The sequence below is a fragment of the Acanthaster planci genome, linkage group LG01 (genome assembly GCF_054643075.1).
Source record: "Acanthaster planci isolate LZ-2023a linkage group LG01, COTS_SCS, whole genome shotgun sequence".
NCBI lineage: Eukaryota > Metazoa > Echinodermata > Asteroidea > Valvatida > Acanthasteridae > Acanthaster > Acanthaster planci.
The window spans coordinates 27,011,957-27,026,591 of NC_141777.1; the positions used below are offsets into that span (position 1 = coordinate 27,011,957).

Consider the following 14,635-nt stretch of genomic DNA (forward strand, 5'->3'; position numbering starts at 1 on the left):
ACACTGATAACACTGCACAAAGATTTTTAAAAGTGGGTTCAAATATCCTGATAATCTGCTTGCAAGGGTGACCCTGAGTAGTTTCAAAGGTGTATATTGAATTTACATAATATGCTTTAAACTAATTTTTGACACTAGATCTGAATCTTTGAAATTCTTTATCTTCAGGCAACCTCTTCTGATTTGGATCTCATGCTGTTTCTTCTAGCAGCAGCTTAGGAATGTCAGTGTATTCCAGCATTTAGATGTTTACTCATGCTAGTGCATACACAATGAGGATGGAACATTGCATTTCATTGCAGGAAGTGATAAGGGGAATGGATTGGATTCCAAATTGAGGAACTTGAAAAGAAGAAAAAAACTTCCACCATTTGAGAGACACGCACACTTGTACTTGCCCAAACAAGGAGCATTCTGGCAGTATTACAGTCGAAACCCAAAGGATTGAGAATGCAGAGACTTGAAGAACCCTAGCTGAGACAAACTGAAATTCAAGAGAGGAACTAAGACCAAGACCTGAAGGTCGTTTAACCAAGACTGAGACACTGAGGACCAAGACTGACACTTGGAGGACCAAGATTGACACTTGGAGGACCAAGATTGACACTTGGAGGACCAAGACTGACACTTGGAGGACCAAGATTGACACTTGGAGGACCAAGATTGACACTTGGAGGACCAAGATTAACACTTGGAGGACCAAGACTGACACTTGGAAAACGAAGACTGACTGGAAAGACCAATGCTGAGACTTTGAGGACAGAGACATGGAGATAAAGAACCTTGACCAAAATTGAGATGTGGAAGACCAAGACCGATGCCTGGAATAACGGACTGTGACTGGAAGGACCAAGACTAATGCTAAGACTTTGAAGACTGAGACTTTCAAGTCTGCGGCCAAAACTGACATCTGAAAGACCAAGACTGACTCCTTGGAGAACCAAGACTTACTTGGAGGAGGACGACCAGTGTTGAGACTTGAAGGAGTCCGAATTTGAGGTCCTCAACGAGAACTGACAGTGGAACACAAGATTAATGTACAATGTATTCAAGGTTAAAATAGCAAGACTGATAATAGGCTGCTGAGACTCAAAAGCAGAAATAACTAGCCTTGGATTCTACAACACTAGTTTGGCTTGATCATTGCTTCAGGAGGTTTATAGGGCTTTCTGTAGATTACCCTACACGTGTGTGCACATGGTCTCCTAAACCAGTAGTTCTCTTTCAGGAGATGATGAATACAATTTGAGCCCTGTGTTGGTTCCTGATACGTGCATTTATTTCATTCCCAGGTTACTCTGATGCTGTTGGACCAGGACACTGGCCGGCGCCACTTGTCGGACAGTTTCCGGCCGGATCCGGCCTCGTCCAGTTTCGGCCGGCCCACGACCGAGATGAACATCGCCTCGGGCTGCCCATTGTTTGTCTCCCAGTCAGTGCTGAGCGACCCTGCTTATGTCAAGGATAATGTCATGTTCATAAAGGTGATTGTAGACGTCTCCGATGTGGTGAAGCCCTAGTCTAAATTGTCTGGACTCATTCTTGGGTTTTGACAGAGGTTTGGGGAAACAGTTAGGGCCATGGGGGATAAATTGTCATGTTTTGAGCATCAATACTTCGGCTGTAATGGACCCTCTAGAAAACCCTTTATATCCTTTCAGGAGTTAGGTATTTAGTAAAATGCTTGTCTTTGTTCTCATTGTTTAGCATCTATGCTTAGGCTGCAATGGACCCTTTAGATAACCCTGTATATCCAATTAGGAGTTAAGTATTAAGTGAAGAGTTTGTCTTTTTTCTCGTTGAATTTGTTACATTAATAAAACTCTGCAACTCCAGCTCAAAATATCAATAGAAGTTTAAAAAATAGCATTTTTTTTCTCCTTTGCTTTTTATTTGATTATTTTTAATTATTGTCATGCTGATTGAGTTCTTTTCCAGCTCAAAAGTAGAATAGAAATTATTCAAATAACAGTTGCCTTGTTGAAAGAGCCCACATGCTTTTGTCGCTTCACTGCATGATTTTTTTACACTGGATATTTTTCAAGTGTGGTCGTGTTACTAGTCAAATTTGGGAAACCGAGGCTGTTTGACCCTGCTCTATTTCCATTTGTGTTCCATCATTTTTTTCACCCATTTTCCTCTCCAAAGCTTGTGTTGTCTCAGCACCATCCCATCTCTAATATGAGAGTCTGCTTGTAAGGAGTGGTCAAGTTATCAAATAATGTACTCACATTACTCACACGAACATTCAGACATCACTTTAACTGCACTCACTGTGGAGTGCAGGGTACATTTAGAATGCAAAAAACACACACAAAAAAGAAAATCCAGGCAATCATACTTAACAAAGACCAGACTAGTTTCAAAACATGTGCAGAAGCCTCTGTTATCTATATGGCATGACTGGACTCCCTGATTTGGCACACTTATTACTCCAATTATTTGAAGTGCCTATTAATGGTTTGCAGATAAGTGTCAACAGGTTGGTAATTAAAATTAAATACGTATATGCTCTCGACCATTCACTTTTCCATCTTCGAAATCAGTAAGGCTGTTTGTTGATTTTGATGGGCATAATCAGGTAGGTCCGCTGTATCAACGACATCACCGACCGTAGTGTACAATTCAAGCAACTGCTAATTTGGCAAATTCTGATTGGCCCGACACTTTATATGAACTTTTGACTTTCACTCCCTTTCCAAAAAATATATATATAAGAATAAAGAATGATGGCGTGGTTTTTAAACTAGTTCCTTTAAAAACCAGCCTGGGGCTTGGGATAATACTGGACTGAGCTGAAATCTAGGTCATTTATTATCCCCATGCTAGTCTCTGGTTTTAAACATGCCCCATCAAACTTTCATTCCTGAATGAACCAAAAGATGTGAACACATTTTTTTAAAATGCTGTTGAACTGTTTCAGGTGTATAACCCTCGGTTTGTTGTGCACTGTAAAACACTTATTTTAGTTTTGGAGTCAATGTGCACAGATTGTATGAGAAACTTGTTGCCAGTTTAGCACTTCCTGAATTTCACATCCATTAGAGAGCAAGATACGACACCTCTGCCCGGATAGCAAGTTTGGTCATCTTGTGAACTAAACCCTGATTCCAGTCAGTCAAGAAGAGGCTTAGATGTCAAGACAAGATCACGATTTGGTGGATATTAACTGACAGAAGTTACGGAAAATGCCACTGCTAATCTACCTTCTCTGAAGTCTGTCTTCGCTCTGAGGATTCTTGTTTCCTAATTCTTAGATTTAGTGCCTTAATTCTCCTCGATTCTTCCACTGGGAGATTTTTCTTTGTAAGGATTTCATGGAGCATAGAACTTTTCCTTTGAAGTGTTTGGACATGCTGCATTATTGGTCTCCTGCACAGCGAAGGATTTTGAAGGGTTAAAAAAAAAAGGTTCTTGCTATTTAAAAACAAAAAGTACCTTGGGGTGATCAGTGCACCAAGCGAGTAAGGCTTGGACTAGTCCAGAATGTTGTAGACTCAGTTTCAAGTTCTACCCAAGAATAATAACTTTACCCTCAAAATGGACTCGAAATTGTCAGGTTACAAGGAGGCGTAATCATCCATTATAACATAACACGTATTGAAGTCTTAAAAATTCTCCCAGGTTTGAATCAATATTCTGACTTTTCCCGAAACTTATTCCACTGAGCACACATTCTGGTATAAATTTGAGATCTCTCTTCTCTGGAGGACAAATTCATCGAGCATGTTCTGTATTTCAAATATGTTGTCTTATCTGGACTCTCAAGTATATGTGGATTTTTCTGGCTCTTGTAATTTACCTCATTTTACTCTGTTTATGAAAGTTTGAAAGGCACCGATAGATCGAAGCTACTTCTTTTGACTGGTTTTCAAGATGGAAAAGTGAAAAATGGTAATTTTTATGAACGAGAGAGGCCATCAACCTTACCCTCTAAACTTTTTTTTTTTTTTTCACCAGAGTATTTCTTGGATTTACCAAATTGCAAATGCTGCCTGCAAAAAATTACACATACGGTGAACAAAATTAGAATGCCATGACTGACACCACGTTGTGACACCTGGTGTGTCCATGTGACTGACTCAAAACCATCTAGAATGAGGTGTTGGAATTTGGTGGGTTTTGTTAGGCATGGCTGCCTACCTAGACTAGGTGCTTGTTGAGTGGGGTTGAACTCCATTTAGCTTGAAATAATACGATGTTCTTTTTCAAGGTCTCTAAAAGTTGGATTTCGATCCTGGGACAGGATTTAGTCCCTGTTTCAGGTGGCAATGGGAGCTAAGTGTGCCATTCATCTAGACCCTTTGATGCTCTTTCCAAACTTTTCTCCAAAATTAACAGCCATTTCCTTCTTCACAAATCCAAATAAGGGAGTCTGGCTACACACATCATTGGTCTGGGGTCCTCACAATGCACAAGGCAGTTGATACATGTACACCCAACACACCAATCATGCGGAGACGTGCTAAAGCCTTTTAGGTCAGTCCATATTTTCTCAGCACAGTGCCAGCCAGCTTATTAGTCCTGAATATTGCAGCAGTGCTCAGGGGCAGATCCAGGACAAGTTATGGGAGGAGGGGAGTTTGGACATTTTGTTATTTAGCACTTTAGGACCTGTCTGAGAAGTGCTTGGGGAGGAATGGAAATGAAACAATCTCTTGATGTTTTCAAACCCAACCAAATTGGGGGAGGGGGGTTGGCCCTCATGACACCCCCTTTCCTCATTAGTTAATGAATGATAGGGCATGGAATATTTGTACACGGCAGAGGAGTTAAGATCACGCTTGAGAAGAACAGAGACTGGGCAGGATTTTAACCACCAACTTGCTGCACGCTGTGCAGGCCCTCAACAAACTGAGCTATCCATCCCCGTGCTGGCAGTCTCCTGGTGTGTTGCTAGCTTTGGTATGGGGACACCTGTCACTCTTAGAGGCTATTTGACAAACCAAGAGACTGTCAACAAGGGGTTAGAAATGACAGCTGGTAGAGCACCAGTACTGTGTCCTGCGGGTGGGCAGTTCAAGTCCTGCACTTGTCAGTATTCAGTATTGGCCCTGAATTTCAACTTTGTAGGCAGTGCGTTACAGCTTCAAACACTGACTCTTGGGAGGAGAGAGCTTGAAACACGATTACATGGTCAACTACCAAGATAACTCATTTGAAGTTGTCATCGTCATGCATATGCACACAACACAGCTCCTGGTTGTGACACGTTGATGTACATGCTATGACAATGTATGGACCATGTGTCCTGAGATGTCACAAAAAGGTAATCACTTGGAAACCATTATTTTGGCAACCATTACACATACATCATGTCAACTGTCACCTTTGAATCACGTCTTATGACAATGCATGCAAATTGGGAAAAGGCTATGAGTGAAGACATTTTGCAATGTGACCACAAAATCCAATATTTTAAATCAATGTCCCATGGTACTGGGTTTGCTGATTGTCTTTCTTTCCAATCGTTTTGTTTGTGTTTGTTTTGTCCTACCCTTTTGGGCTTTGGTCATTTTGTCTGATTTGTCAGGATTTTCTGGATCTCAGGATTGTTGACCTCCAAAAGTTTGAGGTTAAATCTTGCAGGTTTTACTGCTTTGTATAAAAGACCATGTTCAAGGCTCAGACAGAAGATTTATCCGTTTTGAGAGAAAAGACCCCTTCTTCGCCATGGAAAGCCCTACAATAGTCAAATACAGTATTTTAATGCTGTCATTGTTACACCCCTATCTCCAGGATGATTTTTGGATTTTCATCCTTAATCTCATTTGAAACATAAAATGCAGATGGAAACATTTAAAAGTTCCTTTCCCTTCATTTTCCTCCATTTCTAAATCTCCTGTTACATCTTGACCCCGGTCTCAAGCTTTTTTCCCAACTACAGTAGTGGTAAAGGCATGAGCTCTTGCTCCATCACATCTGAAAATCCCTTCTTGTCTCCTTCATAAGCTTAAGTAGGGGTAAAGGCATGAGTTCTTGCTCCGTCACTTCTGAAAATCCATCCTTGTCTCCTTCATCAGCTTAAGTAGGGGTAAAGGCATGAGTTCTTGCTCCATCACATCTGAAAATCCATCGTTGTCTCCTTCATCAGCTTAAGTAGGGGTAAAGGCATGAGTTCTTGCTCCATCACATCTGAAAATCCATCCTTGTCTCCTTCATAAGCTTAAGTAGTGGTAAAGGCATGAGTTCTTGCTCCATCACATCTGAAAATCCATCCTTGTCTCCTTCATAAGCTTAAGTAGGGGTAAAGGCATGAGTTCTTGCTCCGTCGCTTCTGAAAATCCATCCTTGTCTCCTTCATCAGCTTAAGTAGTGGTAAAGGCATGAGTTCTTGCTCCATCACATCTGAAAATCCATCCTTGTCTCCTTCATCAGCTTAAGTAGTGGTAAAGGCATGAGTTCTTGCTCCATCACATCTGAAAATCCATCCTTGTCTCCTTCATAAGCTTAAGTAGGGGTAAAGGCATGAGTTCTTGCTCCGTCGCTTCTGAAAATCCATCCTTGTCTCCTTCATCAGCTTAAGTAGGGGTAAAGGCATGAGTTCTTGCTCCATCACATCTGAAAATCCATCCTTGTCTCCTTCATCAGCTTAAGTAGGGGTAAAGGCATGAGTTCTTGCTCCGTCACATCTGAAAATCCATCCTTCATAAGCTTGCATGTGAGCTGATATCCTTTTTTGATGTAAAACAAGTTTGTAGATAATTATATTTTAAAGTAAATTCTGAACCTTACCTCCCCCTCCCCATTACTGAAGCTGTGAAGTCCAAAATGGGCCAAGGAAATCCCCATCCTAACATTTCTCCTACTCCCTCCAAAAACCGAAGAATGAGTCCTGTATATGAAGACAACTACGCTGCACCAAACGGTGCCGCTGAAAACTGACAGAAGGCCCAGGGACTAGGAGGAAGCAATGCTTGTGCTGTCCACAATGAAATTATTCTGAGGTGTCCTGTGGCAGCTGGGCTCCAATCAAAAAAGTTAATTTGCACATCATGCAAATGTTAAGAAGCCAAAATTTGTGCAGTTGCGTCAGTCTGCTTGCTGACGACAGTGGTGTACGTGAAGCTCATTTCGGCACACCCAGCATTACAACTTTTGTCGTGGTGCATGCACAGAATCATTCTGAAACAGACTTCACTTGGTAGTGAGTCTTATCCAGTCTTCATTTGCATGGAGTGTGAACCAAACTTTTATTGCATGAAGTAGAAAGGAAAATTCACTGAGGTCCCCTTGCTGTTTTTGCGATCTCAGGGTTGGATTTGAGCTCAGTTTGAAGCTTTCAAAATCACACATTAATATAAAGCGACCAACCAGCCTAAGCAATCGCTGCCACATCTATATTTCAGTTGAGCCAAGCTGGGTTAGCATTTGTGGGTAAAATAAGATCAGTGGTAGATTCAGCATTTCCGAAGTTTTTTTTGAGGGGGGGCTCACTAAACTGGAAGGGAAGCACTTGAATTGGGTTTTAGTGGTCATCTGGGTGACAGTTTCTGTCTTCATAGCGACGAAAAACAACTAACTGACAGCAGAAGAAATGGGGAAGAGGCAAAAAACACCTTAAAGAATAAATGGGGGAGGGAGCTGGGCATCCATGGGTAGCCTGGGACTTATTCAAATCATTCACAGTGTGCCGACGGGCGAGGGGGTGCTCCCCTTTCAACACTGCTGGATCTGCTAGTACTGCTACTGAAGATCATAGCCTACTCACAATTGGAAGAAGTTTGGAAGAAGAGGAACATGTTTCAACCAATTAAAGATTGCCTAGGTTCTGTCAAGTATTAAAGCGAATGACAGAGCCTTGACGTTTGTGCGAAGAACACCAAGCACTTCTGATATGTCTTGACTGAGACTTGCCAACTTAGGTTGTCAATGAAGACTGTCCCAAGCGGGCAGTATTTTTTGGCTGTGGCTATTCACCATGGTGCACAAATGTAAAAAAATAAGCCATAGCCATAGTCACAGAATACTTGGTTTGAACAACAGTTAATTGAATCAGGAAAGAGTCAATACATTGCATGGTATTCACATTCCAAAAGGACATATCTATTAGATGACCCTGTCTCGGAGCATTGAAATAAACTGTCAATCTTTTTGTCTCTCAGTAACTGAAAAGATTACTCATTAAGAGTGGGGGCAAAGAAATTTTGGGGGGATTGACAAAAAGTCCTTCACAAAGTTACTTATTAAAGTATGACCCAGACTTCTTGCAAGCGTGCTGCCCTCTGTTCTATATTTTTGATCAGCTTTGAAATTAAAGGTCCATTTTAGCTACTTTTCCATCAAAATACCAGCCCACAATCATTTTAGACAAGTTGGCCCATGGCTTTTGAAATTCTAATCAGGAATTTGCCAATTAATCTCTTTTCATGGGCCACTCGCTATTTTTCAAAATTGTGCTGTTGCTGACGAGCAAATCATTGAAAGGTTGCAACCATACTGCAAAGATGCATGTGAAACTTGTGTAAAATTTGTAGATGTTTGTATTTATGTGTAATTTGTGCATTTGTTGGGACACAGACAGTCACTGAAGACTTTTTTTTTCCTGGTGGGTAGTTACTCTTCACTGTTGTGTGCTGTACGAATCTCCAAGTATGCCCATGCGATGTATATAACATTGCATGCCTGTATCAACATCAGGTGCATGCCTCATACCTGTAAATACATCTAATAAGCCATTTGCGAGTTATCTGACTGCACATAAACATAAAATTTGAATTCCCCAGACTAAAGACACTGTTGCTATACCTCGTGATTCCAGGTAAGCTTTGACATAACGACCACCATCTCAGGAATGGACTGGTTGCTTTGTGCCCTTTGTAACCATTGAGGACAGTATATTGTTGCAAGGCGTCTCGTATGTAACTAAGCAAAAGCTTGCCCCGAATCACGAGGTATAGCAACAGTAGTTTTAGTAAGGATAATTCAAGTTGTTATGTTCACGTGAATTTAAAGAACTCGGTGTACCAGATTTGGGTCAAAGTTAACTCGCAAAAGGCTTATTGTATCTATGGACTTGAATATTGTTAAAGTTGTTGAGGTTCCAATTGGTGTAGAAACAGTCGGATGGTTTTAGAAACTACATCATTCAATTTATAATTGATTTATAATTGAAGTAACCACAAAAAGATATCATTCCTGAATTAGGTTTTGCCCAGTGCCAACTTTATCTCACCAGCACAGTATAATTAGTGCTTTCCAAGCATTTGTGAAAAAAACATCATGAGCTTGCTTGGGAGGGATTGGAACTACAACCCCTTGCTTACTAGTGCAGGTGTCGTGGCCACTTGACCATCAGTTTACAGAGAACAGGTGGCCAATTTGCATGGTAAATATTGTGGTAGTCAGTGATTTAGATGGGGAGAGGATGATTTCGATTAATATTAGCCCGGAAGGTACTCAACGTCGGAAAGTGCAAAGTTGTGTGAAATTTTTGAATGTCATAAAACATCCTATGCTCCTTTCACTTAAGGATAAGTTCTGAAATCCAAAAGAGAAATGAAAATAAGAAAAAAAAGCAGGTATCCTCAGCCTGCTATAGAAAAAAATTTCATTCGCAAAAACAAAGGCAGTTTCGGATTTTATGTAATTGTCAGAACAAGATGGCAGATTTGTTATCTCTAGGGAGAGGTGTGGTTGGGAAAAACACTAAATAGTCTGGCATTAGTTGTTTGACCAGTGTGCCTGTCATTGTCCGTAGGTGTAACCAGATCTTCCAGTCTTAAAAAAGATACTTTGATTGAATGCCTGCCATCTGAGAAGAGATTTGAACAACAGCAGTTGATGTACAAACTTAACAGCATGTGCACTAGATCAACAGGAGAAGGCTGACAACACCCTGATTTATTCAGTTATTTACATGTCTTATCCACTTGTATGCTGTGATACAAGAAAACTGAAATGCAAGCTTGAGACTTTCTACATGATTTGAGCTCAGTGTGCTTCGTACTCAAAGCTGGAAATGGCCAGAACTGTAGTCGTCTCCTACATCCAAAGAGTGAGGCATAAATACATATACATGTATAAGTTCGTATGTGATATGTAGCCCACCCATCAGGCCAATGGATCTTCTATATCCTGGTCTTGAACTCATTCACCCTCCACAGTCCTTGTCTGTCTGAATCAGCGTACCTTATGGATCATCTCTATGATGGTTGCCTCTTCAGGAGAAATCACTGCTGGTGACTTTCTTCAACACAGTCCTTCAAGTTCTCTTCATCTCTCAGGTTTCAGTTTACTGTATCCTCAGGACGCAAGGTGCAATTGTATTTCCCTCACAGGCAATAGACCTGTAACCTGATGATGTCAAGCTTTGTTTACATTTGCACTTTCCTATGGCAGTGAAGTAGGACGTAATCCATTGATCCCCAATTGGAAAAGCACACATGTAGATAAAGCCTGATGTCATTATGTTCTAGGTCTGCTGAGGCACGTGATTGAAGCATTTAGGAAATGTTAGTTTGACAAAGCCACACCTCTCCCAAAATGAGACAATTCTAACATCACCACTGTATCAGAGTTGAACCGGCTAGCTGACCCTGCAAACTGAGTTGTTGACTGGTTGAGACATCTGCACTAGCAAGCATGGAGTTGTGAGTTCTAGTTCCACCTAAGGAAGCTTATTTGCTTTATACAAATGCTAAGAAAGTTGGACATATAGCAGCGTGGTGTTTATTAAATTACATCAATGTTTCATACACACAATTAAATATTAACATACGTGCCTGGCGCAAAATTTCATTAGCTCTTATAAGAAGAACAAGAATCACATCTATATAAACCTTTAATCTTTGTAACCCATCATTATATTGCCCATCGATATTGAATTATAAAAAGACAAACAAAAAGTATATAAGTATAAATAAGAAATTCTGAAAAAAAAATTAAAACAAAAACCAGAAAAACAGACCTCCAAAAATAATGTACATAACTTTTTTCTTTTACCTCGACAGAGGTACTGGAAGCCTGGCACATTGGGAAGACATTTTGATGATTTAAAATGTGTGTATGAAAATGGATATAAGTAAACAAAACAAATATAAGAATAAAATAAACGTTAAAAAAATACAGTATGATAAACGGTTGTAACTTCTTATGAAATTAAAAGGAAAACTCTGTACACTTAATGACCTCGCTAGGAGGTACTGGATTCTTGGTTAAGAGGGGAGATATGATTCCTTTGTGAATCTGTGTATATACTAGGAGCCTAATACAAGGTTAGCAAATATCCAATCAAAGATTGTATAGTGCCTCTGTTCTGCACTATACGATCTTTGGTGTCAATACATTCATCTAGAGTAATGATACATGCTACGATGTGACTTAAGTGACCATGCATGCTCCGTTCTGTGATGATTGGTGGCTTAGCATGTGGTGCATGATATTTACGCTTATTTGCAGGAAGAAGTTTTAGGCAAGTTTTGTGAGGCCTGTTGATATGCTAATTTTGCTGTTACATAGCACCCAGCTTAACTGCATGGTTAACACACAGACAGTCTTAAATCCTCCACCTGTCGCAGGATTCAGGACTGAATCTGAACTATTTATCTATTCATCAAGTAAAGGATACCAATCACTTTCGAGACTAGCATGTTTTAGCTGGTAATCGAGATTTGTGTTGTTGATAGCTTGTCTTGCTCAGTTACGGGAAGAGCAGGACAAAGCTGGACTGAATAGCGTAGGATTTAAAGTGCATGTGCTGGACTGAATAGCGTAGGATTTAAAGTGCATGTGCAGTCAAAGTGTCAAGAAGATCCGACACTGCAGTGTAAACTGTGAAGCTAGGTTGAAGCTGCACAAATTCTTTAGATGCTATCTAACAAAGTGAGGTACTGTAAACCGGCTTTGCTACATCCTGCAAATAGGTGCCAGAAACCAACCATTCATGTCCTGTCACTTCTATCTATACTGATTGAAAAGCTATCCTAAGATCAGCAGATTCCTGTTGATGGAACCAGTAAACTGAGTGAGTTGTGGGTGGGGGACTCCCTCCCCCACGATACTGTGAGAGTGCTGCTGTGCATTTGCTGGTGAATCATATTATAGATGTCTTCTTTCGTTAGAGAACCGCAAGTCAAATCTTTGTCATCTTGTATCAAGATGATGGAGTAATACCAGAGGCATCTCATCATATCAGCAGCCAAAGCCTCCAGATGAATCCAATTAGTGTTACTGAGGTGATATCAAGCGTCACTTGATCAAAGGTCGCAGGCACCCAAATGCCTCGAGTTGTAGAAACTGAATGTGTGCAACATAAATGTAGCGTGCCTGAGTTACCATCACAGTAACGGCTTGTCACTGGATTAATCTGAACAGTTTTTAGAAATAAGAGGAACCACAGACACTGCATAACAGTGATTTCTCTTACTCAGTATGTAGTTTAAGTTATTGTGAAAAATGTCACAATAACGTATATGCCTTAACTGGCATTGTGCATATAATGCAAAGTAATTTTTGTACATAGATGTATCTCCATCGCATTTGTATCATTCCTTAGTTTGTTTTTTGGGGGGTGGGGCTGTTGGGGCATATTCCACTTTTGTTTTTGATTTGCTTTGCTTCTGTACATTCTTCGATGTAGATATTTAATATTCGTCTGTTTTTACTCTTGTGATACCCAGTCTCGGACCTTTCGGTTGAAGTCCTCCACTGAGTCAGTGTTGGTCCCATTATTGAACAGTCAAATCCTAACGGCATTGACATTGAAATTTGGTTTAGTTTATGGTTCATTCAGTGAAGTAGTAGCACAGTGAGTTTATATGTGTGGAGTTTAATTTCCTCTGGTTACTCCCTGTCCCTTGTTAACTATTGCCTGTCGCTCCTTTCCTATTTTCTGTCTCTTGTTTGCTGTTCTCTACCTCTTTGGCCATTCCCTGTCCCTCTTAAGCTGTTTTGCATCCTCCTGAGGGGTGGTCCAGTTTTGCAGTTTTGGTTTTGTCTGCTTTCTATCAAGTCTCATCATATTGGTACACCCAAGGCTCTGACCAAGTTTCCAGGCTAAACGGCTCAGGTCTTTGTACTTGTCATCAATGGAAGCAGTGGTTTTCAGGCCGAGACTGGGAGAAGTGATGTGTAGAAAAAACATTTGCATATTAGAATTATTAAATATTGCTATAGTAGTAGTGTCTACAGATTCTTAATTTTGCTGATGCTAGACAAATAGTATTGTTACCGTCAGTTTTATCATGTAGTTATTTGGGAGTAGATATTTGTGAGTAGAGCTGTTTTTATTACATCATACAAACACGTCAGATAAAGAGAGTAACTTCTTCTGCAAGGCAAAATCACAACACGGTAGGATAACCTTTTGTGCATTGTAAGCTTTCCTACCACGTCAATGAATCAGAGTGGGAAGTCCCTTTGCACAATGTAGTTATCCTAAATGTACATACACAGGACAGCATAGACCTTGTAATCAGTATTAAAGGCTATTAACAGTGTATATGGAGCAAGACAGGTGTAATCAAAGACCGTATAGCGCCATAGAGGTTTTTATGCAGATCTACGAATGTTGCCTGTAACCAGCTGATATAGATATACCAGTAGTTGAAGTTCCTGAGAAAGAGACAATATAAAGATGTTGCATTGAAATCAGTGTTCTATTAAATGATCATGCTATTTATGCCAATTGGCCTAATATAGGCCTGACTGTGGGTCAAATATTAAGCTGTGCAAGACATGTAACATATATATTTCTGATGCACATGCACACCTTTGCTGTTGACACCTTCACGTGTACCTACTGAGTTACATATATTTTTACATATGTTGCTTTAAAAACAAATCACTGTTTGGAAATTATTGAAGTACGTCACAAATTATCTATAATCATGTTAAAGAAATATTTAAATGTTGACATACTTTCTAATGTTTTAACCTTGAATCAGATACAATGCATGATTTATTTATAAAATATATTCACATATTTTTAAAAATTCGCTATTATATTTCCTATATTGAGAATGTATTTTACCTTATCTTAAATATTATTTAAGCGGCCAACAAAAAAAAGCCAGCCAAACCCATGGCTATGCAGAAAATGATTACATGGACAAATATGTCCTAAATTGAATCGAGAATTGGTTCAGGTACTTACATAGAAAGGCAATTAATTTTAAAGATCTTCAGCAAAAACTGCAGTGGAAGTTAAGAAAGTATACACATGCGTTTACAAATTGTGACTGCCTGCAAAGATTTTTATGCTGTGTCTTTGATGGAGCTTAGTTGAAGTGTTTTTGTTGTCAGAAAAGTGAACAGCCGTGCTTTTGCAAAGTTTATGACTGTAGGCTTGTATTTGTGGGTTAGTCTGGAATTACTGATGGCTAATAAAATTGATCTGAAAAATCTACGTGGCTCTTTTCTAAAATACTTGAATGTTAGTGGCTGTCAAAGTACATATGCACAAATGCAGACTGTTACGGTTCCCAACTCCCCCCCCCCCGACTTATTAGACCAGGATTTACAGGGTAGGGGTGTTAAACCAATTTTTGATGAATAAAAGCTGGTTCCCGTAGGTGTTAAATGCAAAGTAAGCTGTAAGCATATAAACCCCCCTCCCCTACATACTTTATGAACAGTCCTTTTCATCAAGGAACCCATGTTCCTTCTAATATCAATGTGTCCATACATTTCTTTC

At 39.9% G+C, this 14,635-nt stretch overlaps 1 protein-coding gene across 2 annotated transcripts in view; it reads left to right on the forward strand.

Annotated features, from left to right (window-relative positions):
• LOC110975243 (TNF receptor-associated factor 3-like) overlaps positions 1–14,347 on the forward strand; it is a 223,376-nt gene extending 209,029 nt beyond the window's left edge. For both annotated transcript variants that reach the window (XM_087141447.1, XM_022227558.2), the window contains exon 9: positions 1,293–14,347. In XM_087141447.1, the coding sequence (XP_086997573.1) occupies positions 1,293–1,520 (228 nt within the window). In that variant the 3' untranslated portion in view covers positions 1,521–14,347. The remainder of the gene's footprint in view (positions 1–1,292) is intronic.
• The last annotated feature ends 288 nt before the right edge of the window (positions 14,348–14,635 follow it).